The 9,625-nt window shown below is 38.9% G+C and overlaps 1 protein-coding gene across 1 annotated transcript in view; it reads right to left on the minus strand.

The window, feature by feature from the left end:
- LOC129721454 (titin) overlaps positions 1-9,625 on the minus strand; it is a 383,256-nt gene that overhangs the window by 6,614 nt on the left and 367,017 nt on the right. The window contains exons 25-29 of the mRNA XM_055674011.1: positions 9,347-9,581; positions 9,117-9,288; positions 8,869-9,055; positions 7,481-7,814; positions 6,089-7,412 (exon numbers count right to left, since the gene is read on the minus strand). Coding sequence (XP_055529986.1) covers positions 6,089-7,412; positions 7,481-7,814; positions 8,869-9,055; positions 9,117-9,288; positions 9,347-9,581 — 2,252 coding nt within the window. The remainder of the gene's footprint in view (positions 1-6,088; positions 7,413-7,480; positions 7,815-8,868; positions 9,056-9,116; positions 9,289-9,346; positions 9,582-9,625) is intronic.

Consider the following 9,625-nt stretch of genomic DNA (forward strand, 5'->3'; position numbering starts at 1 on the left):
CTATTTGAATCCATTGCAATTTCCTTAAGAGCGAGGCCGAAAATTGACTGTATTTATTTCGAATAAACAGTAAACACTTTTTCAAAACATGTTCAGATGTTTGTCATGCTGTGACAGAAAATACAACAAGGGGCACTCGAATACGTGTATAACTTCTATGTTGCCACCCTGTAGTATATAAAAAGTCTTAATGAATGACAACTGGTTTTAGTTCGGAGCTCCGCCGCTTGTGGCCTTGCAAAATCTAACTTTTCAGTTTTACACTTGAGAGCAATGGTGTCTTCAGCAAAGTTGTAGATAATGTTGTAACTTTGCCGAAAACTCTTTAATTTTTTTAACGTAACACACAACTTTGAAGAAGGCACAAAAAAAAGCTTCTTAACTGACCGAGATATTGTCAAAAATGAGTTCAAACTCGAGTTCTCTTTCTCCAAACACTGGCTTTATCTTCAGAAGATATTTAGTATATAAAAAGCCTCAATGAATAACAACAAGTTAAGCGCTGTAAAATCGACATTTCAGTCTTATACTTTAGATAAATGGTGTCTTTGAAAAAGTTATAGGTAATATTATCACAAAAAACTTTGCTGGAGATATTTTTTTCTAACTCTTCTTGTTTTTGGAGATATAACATTTTATATCAGATTGGTCCTTGAAATTATTACTTTTTGAATATCTCAAATATTGTAAAATTTAGCAGGTAATAATGGTCAGCAAATATTTGTATATCAGCGAAATACACAACTTTGTAGATACAAAAAAGATAACTTCTACACAGATTAAGTTATTGCCAAAAAAATAAAAAAAATATACCTTTTGAATTTGAATATCAGGCCAGGGTGGGCAAATGGAGAAGCGTACAGTTGAACGCTGCTGTCGCAGTCTGCAAGAGAGGCAACAGTACTTTTCGACACACTGTCTGCTAGTTTTCGCTTAAATGTGATCTGAGGAGGTACAAAAAATGATACTTTTTCAAAAATTTATTGGCAATAACTCGGTCTTTGTGGGAGCTATCTTTTTTGTGTCTTCTACAAAGTTATGTGTTTCAATGATGTGCAAATAAATGCTGAACAATGTGTTGCCTTCTAAATGCTACAGTTTTTTAGTAATTCGAAAAAAATCGAATTTTAGGGACCAGTCTGATGCGAAACGGTGTTTTTCCAAAGCAATAGAAGCTAGAAGAAAAATGTCTTCAGCAAAGTTTTTTGAGATAATATTATCTAAAACTTTAATGAAGACACCATTTTTGAAAAGTGCAAGACAAAAAAGTTCGATTTTGCAGCGCCACTAACGGAGTTCTGAAATAAAACTTGTTATCATTCTCTGAGGCTTTTTATATACTAACCTTTTTCTGAAGATTGTATATAAACAGAACCAGTAATTGAAGAGTAAATGAAAAAAACTTTGCGATTTTGAGCTCTAGTACCTCTTTACCCCTCGCTCCGTGGGACCCTCCCAATTCCTGATAAAAGTGCCGTTTTTCGTGGAAAAATTTATCTATTAGATGATAGAAAGTCAAGAAATGCAACAAAAATATCAAAGCAGCGTTAGCGTATATGTTATTCGTCATTTGAAAAATTAAATTGCCTTTTCAAAGCAATTAAGAATATTTAGATTTGAAATTTAATAATTTCGCTGTGTTTCTTACAAGAAAAATACTGATCATCCCAAGGTTTTATGAACATAGCATTTTTAAAATGTAGAGTCCAATTTTCTCTTATATCCAATTCTCTCTTATATCTCCGGATATGTTATATAAATGAACATTTTAGAAATTGCATTTCTAAGAAAATTAGTCAAGCAAGTTGAAAAATATATCGACTTTGAGCGGCAGTGTTGCCAGATATGTTATTTTTGAAATTGAAAAATTAAGTAGCTTTTCTCGGTAAATATGGATACCCTTATTTTAAATATGATAATTTCATCGTATTTTTGAGAAAAATTCATAACAAACCAGTTATCACTCAGAGGTATAATGAGTCAAATTCAATCTGATTTGCTTTCACAGGGTGATTGTTTTCGTGTTGGGAGTAGTTCAGGAGCTACATATCTGTTTTGATTATGGGCATTCTTGGTAATGAAATTAGAAGTAAATTAACCAACGAAGCCAGAAAATATGTAAATTTTGACCAAAACTGTTGCCAGTTTGATGGATATACGAAAAAAAAATTTTTTGATTAAGAATTTTTGAATTATAACCAAAATAAAGGTTTTTCTGTTGATGGAATTCTATCTTGGAGTAGATTCTCGCTTATGACTTTATATTTTTATTTTACCGTAGGTTGTAATAATATATTGTAAATATTTGTCGACAAAAGCGAAAAAAATGTAGCCCTAAAGCTCAAAATAGTTGCTCTACAAAAATTATAGTTTTTTTTTACCATTCCTGTGTAATTTGGTGCCTCTAGCCAGTGTAGAAATGCGTCAACTTACGTCAAAGTATCCTATAGTAATTGCTCGCCGGGTTCATTGCTTCAACGTTGTGCTTACGAAAAAACTCATTCAAGTCTCTGAAAAAATATTGGTGGCTAGGGGCACCAATATTTTTTCAGAGACTTAAATGAAATAAAATTGAGAAATTTGAAAAATAAAAACATAATAGGAAAATTGCATCGATTTTAATGAAATTTTCACAGCAGATGCATCCCAAGATGTAGTTTCTGAAAATATTTTTTTCTGGACAAATTTTTTTTTTTCAATAGTAACTATTTAAAACAATATATTGAAAAACTATGTTCTGGGGTGCTGAAAAATCTGAAAAAAAAAATCACAAGTATTTTTGACGAAATTTCGAAACTATGCTTCGAATGACAATAACAACTTGAAAACTTACTCAAATTCAATAAAAATTGGAAAATCAACTTCCCGAGTGAAACTTTTGAAGTTTTTAATATTTATTTGAAAAAATTAGACATCGCGATTTTAAGTGATCCGTTTCACGAATTCTGACCCTTAAGTAAAAACATGAAAATTCTAATCAATCCTTTTTTATTATGGAACAGCAACAAGCAATATTTCCGGTCAAAATCTATATATTATCCGAATTCCTTGGCTCTTTTCTTTTAAATTGCATGAATGTTTATAATCAAAACAAAGATATTAGGAAAATAAGAATAGAAATCATAAGTAAATCAGAGTAAATTTAACTTTAATTCTTGAAATGCTGTAACTTGAGTTTTATTCGTAATACATCTGAGTGTTAAGTATTTTTTATTTGAAATTTTATCAGGAACACGATTAAAGTATCAAATTTTAAGTAAAAAATAATCATTTGCCAAAAAACGCCATTTATTTTTTCAATTGCAAAAATAACATATCTGGTAACACTGCCGATCAATATTGTTAGCTTTTTGGCTTCATTGACTAATTTACTATAATAATAATAACTAATATAATTTTGTCATATCCGGAAATATAAAAATACTTGGAAAAGAAGATTGTTCATTTCTTGAAAATCAAGTTTTGCTCATAATACATTGGGGTGATAATAGTTTTTCGTGTAAAATTTTTTCAAGAACACGATGAAATTATCAAATTTGGAATCAAAATAAATTTTGACGTAGAACTATCTCAGAAAGTTCCATTACATAAGGATGTAAAATGAAAATAAAAAAAATCTAGTTATCGTTAGGCTATACAAGCCAATCATTTTACTAGTGGATGTTGAAAAGGACGGTCTCAACTTAGTTGCAGCTGGTAGCATCAGCGGATAGCAACAATGTTAGTGGGAGCGGTTACAAGCAGCGTAGCAGGAGTGGCCCACCTTCCGAGCCTACGTCCGTCGGACATAATTCAGCAGCACCGAGTGGCAACAGCTGTCATAACAGCGGGTAGTAACGGTGGGTAGCAGCAGCGGTAGCCAGCAGCAGCATTAGTGTTGACAGCGGCATTCCCTTCAGTGATGTTTGCATTGTTTTGTTTTTATTTTCTTGTCGGCCGTGTCTAGTTTTCAGTGTGAAAACAGATTTCCACTGTGTCATCAGAGGGGCTTACTCCCACTACCGTGGTAGTACAGAGGTGCAATCAGCATCATATCCGATTTTGAATTGAAAAAACAAACTGTCCTTTTCAGGACAACCAAACAAATGAATTGAAATTTTGCACCTACTGTTAAAATTTGTTAAGTAGTTCTACGTCAACCTTGCGGTCGTGGCTTTGCACACAACCCTTGTGATTCTTTACAAAATTAGGGTTCTGCATTACTGTTTATTAGAGTACCAATGGCATGTATTGTAAAAATTTTACCTAGGAATTTCGTTAGCGGTAGGGTTCAAAAATTCGTCTTCTCGAAAAAAAGTCCCCATGCAAAATTTTAGCTCATTTGGACATCGGGATGTGGAACCTCAAAGCAGCCAAAGTTTTACTTTTGTCCAATGGCACGTAGGTTCGAGTCTCGGTTGAGGAGAGACTAATAGTGTCAGTAGCCTCGCAATTGTCCTGTACATCAAACAGTTGGCTGCGAAGTCTGTGTATAATAAAACAGAAGGTCGAGTTCCGAGTCGGAATGTAACACCAAGGCTTTGCTTTGCTTTAGTAGTTTATAAAATCGTGTGAGTATTTTTTTTTAAATTAAATGTTTAAGAAAGTATTAATCATCAAGATCTGGTGGTGTGTCAACAATTTTTTTAAATCAATTCTCTAAGAGTGTCTTTCAGCTCGAAAAGTTTCTGATATCCAGAACGCCAATTTTGTTTATAAACAAAATTTCAGGAACATCATCAGATCTTGTCATTCATGCATTTCTAAGACATTTGGCAGAAGGAAATTTCGATGTCGAAATTCCATGCTATTTTTTTCGGTCAAAAAAGTGAGTTTGCTTAACCCTCTAGTGCCCAATGCCGGCTTCAGTCGAAGTTCTGAAAAGCTTCAATAAATACCTAAAAGTGTTTATAAAAGTTCATAGTGATTTTACCGAAGCTCGTCTTGAAATTAACTTGGGCACTAGAGGGTAAATGGCACGACTTCCGTAAGTCCGATTGCAAAGGCCACCATACTTTCCTTTCCTTTTCCAGCTTTTCAATTCTTGGCTTTATATCTGTCACCTATACCAAGTAAGCAAAAGTTTTTCGTTACTTTTTTTTGTTTCCTAATTTTTTCACTACCAAGCGGCCGTCGTTGCTTATCCCACGGGAAACAAGGTGTCTAGTATCAGCACTTTATTCTGACGAAGGAATGCCGGAAAAATGTACTCTATCGCTGAAGATTAGTCAACGAAAGGTTGCATCGGATGTCTGTCTGTCAGTGGAATGAAATTTTGTGTTTATATCTGGTTATGGGAAAAAGGCTGCTGCAGAATTGTGCTAGAATTTCGCATGGGGACTATTTTCGAGAGTTTGTGCCGTGTTGAATAAACGATATGTGAAAAAAAAAATATTTTCGAGAAGAAGAAGCTTTAGAGACCTACGACTAAACGAAATTCGAAAAGACGAGCTCCATTGATCATGTCATGCGACAAAGGTAAATTTGAATGTTGCTCTCAAATTGACCATTGACGAGCTGATTTAAACAGCATGTGCGTTGCACGGTAAGCGGTATCGCTAATGATATAGACTTTTATTTAGGTTACTTTCTCTCTGTCAACCTACCTCTCTCTTCAATATTCTTAAAATACTTATTTTTGAATCAAGCTAAAACAATCATATTTCAAGAACTTGGTAATCTCCAATTTGGTGAACAGTGCATTTGGCAAACATCGTGCTTGATAAAAATATGAATTTTTTTGTTTACCCATAAATAGAAATCAGCCATAAAATTCTTATAGTAAGATTTTCCATTCCACAGTTAGGCGTCGTACACAATTTACGTAACGCATGAATGGGAGGGGGTTTGAGTTTGCGTTACTTTTTGTTGCGTATCATGGAGAAAGGGGTGGTGGGGTTAGTTGAAACAGTTACGTAACTGTAATATTTGCTCAAATGTTGAAATCGGTGAGGGGCAAGCTGTTAAACATTTTGTAATTGAAGTAAAATTATACGTTCTTATTGTAACATAGGGGAGGAAGGGGGTTTGAAATCAAGACTTTTAGCGTTACGTAATCTGTGTACGACGCCTTAATCGGAAAAAAATTAAGAAACCAAACTCCACTTACCTGAAAATCGGGCGACTCGGGAATCAGCAACCCCTCGCGCAGCCACTGCACCGTCACCTTGGACGGTTTGCCGAGGATCTGCGTTTTGAACTGAGCGGGTGCACCTTCGTCCACGAGGCAGTCCTTCATCTCGGTCAGCTTGGGGACGGCATCCTGCATACCGGGCGTGACAACCTTAAGGCTGGCGGTGGTGTGCACCTCGCCGCCGGCATTCGAAACGATACACAGATACTCGCCCTCGTCTTCCGGGAAGGCTTCCGTGATGATGAGCGTGAAGAAGTCACGGTCCTTGGTCATCTGGAAGTACTTGGACGGTTTGATCTGTTTGTCGCCCTTGAACCACTGAGCACTGGGGCTAGGCTTGCCAGTGACGCGGGTGCGGAACTCGACCGATTGCCCTTCCGGTACGGTTTTATCCTTCAGCGGTTCAACTAGATTCGGGGGACGTTCCGTGCCGGGGGTTGCCGGTTTTTCGATGATCTGAGTGTGCGGAGTGTCAACGTTGCAAGTTGCATCGCAGCGAGCTTCACCAGCACTGTTAATGGCAACACATTCATACTTTCCGCTGTCCTCGGCGTAGGCTTCGATGATCAACAACGTGTAGTTATTGTCTTCCTCGAGAATCTTGTACTTGATGTTGGGCGCAATCTTCTGTCCATTCTTTAGCCAGTACACATCCAGTGGTTTCGTTCCGGAAATCTTGGCATCAAAGCGAGCAAGCTGACCGGCCGTTACAGCTGTATCGGAAATCGTATTGACGAAGCTGGGCGGTATGACGCCTCCGCGGCCTTGTTGACGACGCTGCTCGACAACCAAGTTGGCGCTGCACTTGGCAGTTCCTCCACGGTTTTCGGCAATTACGGCGAATACAGCGGAATCCTCCACGAAAACTTGACGAATAATCAACACGGATTTCGTTCCGAAAGTGTGAATCTGGAAGTCCGACGAGTTGTTGATCTGGAAGTTCTCGCGGAACCACTTGACCGTGGGCATTGGATCACCGTCGAATTCTACATCGAACCGGGCTTGCTCGTTCTCGAACACGCGGCACGGTTGAATCTTCTTCGTGAATACCGGTGGCGTGGCAGGCTTGACCGGTCCCTCGACAATACGTTCCTGTGTTGTGCCCTTGTGTTCCACTTCGGTGGTTTCCGTAGCGGTAATCTTTCGAATTATCTCCTTATCATCGTATACTTCCTTTTGAGTTTGCTTTTGCTGTGAGACGTGAATTTCCTTACCCTGAACCGATGTTTCCAACGGATCGGGTATTACCTTTTTCCTTTCGACAGTGGTCTTCTCCGAAGACTCGTCCTTGGATTCTTCACTAGAAATAAAGAAAAAAGTGCTTGAGTACTGAAAATTCACTGAAAGTAACACAAGCCAATCACTTACAGAGTTTCTTCGTAGGCAGACGCCATACCCTTGGCCAGTGACTGGCCAACAACCTTCTCGCCAGGGATCGCAAACTGGTGCTTCTCTTCGCGGAGTCTCTGCTCCTTGACCAGTTGCTCATTCTCGACCTGGGCGAGCTTGTTGTAGTACTCCTCGTTCTTCTTCTGCTTGACAGTTTTTTGCCATTCCGTTTCGCCGTCCTTCTTCTCTTTCGGCTTCAGGTGTTGAGTCTTGAGACCCTTCTTTTTCTTCTTGGTTTCTTCCTTCAGTGTTACCTCTAGGTCGGTATCGAGACGACCCTTCTGGTAGGCAACTAGATCGTAATCGTACCAGGCTGGTGGAGCACATGGAACATAAAGTGTACGGTGGTGAATAGTTACAATGGCTCGGGCGAGGCGTTAGTTGCAAGATACGGATCGGTCAGAGAAAAATATAGAAATAACAACAGTAGATGGTGTTACACGCAGTCAGGGTTACTCCCAGCTAGAACGCTGCAATTCGGCATGCTTAAAATTTTTGCGAAAATTTCAGTAAATTATTCACAGAGGGAGAGTTAGGCAACGCGTACCGCAATTGGAAACAAAAAGTTATCGTTAGAACAGGTCCAGCCCTCGCGTCGTTTTTAACCCGTATACTTACCATGCAAAAAGCGAGGTTTGTGTTAGACTCAGAGCTGTAGAAATTGGTTTATTGGTTATGGTTAGTATTATCACCACCAGCAAGTATTTACATATATTTTAGACACGAAGAAAGGGGAGAAGATAATCCTTGGATTCGTTGGACGTCGTTACCACAAATGGAGCACATAATCATCGAAGGACACTAGCTCATACTTAGTCTGCAGGAGGCTGTAGTGATGAAAGACGTCAAACGGTTCTGCGGCGTTCCAAGGTTGAATGCAGTTGAGTCCGCTTATCTCTTATCCAGACGGTGCTCAAGCGTTGATTGCGGTGAGGATTTTTTGGGGATTTTTGGAAGGATTGGACGGATGGTGTTGTGAGGTTGTTGAAATTTACATTGTGTTTTTATCAGCGTGGCTTGGATTGGTTTTGTAGTTTGAGTTCGACGTTTGATTTGATGGTGATCCGGTGCGAGTTGGGTGCACAGTTTGCAGCGAATTGTTTAGTATTGGTTTCCCAAGAAGTGAAGCGTGTCATGTTAGTGTGTATTATTCAAATTAAAAAAACCCTTCTAGTTCAAAGTACGTTGCAAGTTTGTTGGTATAACTCAAGAAAGACAGTAGCTTTCAAGTGCTTTGGAGAATTGATTTCTGTTTGCGATATTTGTCTGATATCGTTTCTCATATTTGCGGTGAGTGTGAGTGAGATAGTTCAGAAAAGTATTGTTTGTAAACTAGAAGTAGGTGTGCGTTCGGATAAGGTACTTACGTCTCGGGGAGTTCTTCAGCACCCCACGGTAGTCGTCGTGCCGTGGAGTGATTTTCAGTTCGCAGCGAGCAATCGATTCACCGACGGAACTACGGGCAATGACTTCCACCTTGCCGGTGTCGTACTGGCGTGTCTTTGGGATGTCGAAGTGGTACATTCCATCGTAGGTGAGTTTATAGCGTTGACCCTGTAATAGTAGTGACATAAATTGTGAGATTATCAAGGTCTAAAGGAATTCAGGTACTTACATTGACAACAGTGTGTCCATTGATAAGCCACATAACTCTTGGCCTCGGATGACCAGTGACACGACAGCAGAAGCGGGCCCATTCACCTTCCTCAACCTCGATCGATTCCGGACGACTTACGAACGTTGGTTCCTTCTTCGGCTTCTGGGTCTCGTCGACTACCTCTGGTATACTGTTTTCATATGGCATGATTAATAAATGTACAGTGAGAGATTATAACGTTAACTTACTTTAAGTTCCATAACGCTTCCATTTCGCGGATTTTCTGGATACTCTTCATACCCTTCGGAAGCTGCGAATCGTAGATGATTCCAGGCTTTCCGGTGGTCTTGATAGTGGCACGAGTCTCGTCCATGCCGTACAAGTTAGTGGCCCGGCACAGGTATTCTCCACTATCTTCGGGATAGATCCAGGCAAAGTTCATCGCTACATAACCAAAGTCGTAGATCGGTGTGAAGCGGTTCTCTGCGGATAAAAAAAAAAAACAAATAATTACCCATACCTACTGC

The sequence above is a fragment of the Wyeomyia smithii genome, chromosome 2 (assembly GCF_029784165.1).
Source record: "Wyeomyia smithii strain HCP4-BCI-WySm-NY-G18 chromosome 2, ASM2978416v1, whole genome shotgun sequence".
Taxonomy (NCBI): Eukaryota; Metazoa; Arthropoda; class Insecta; order Diptera; family Culicidae; genus Wyeomyia; species Wyeomyia smithii.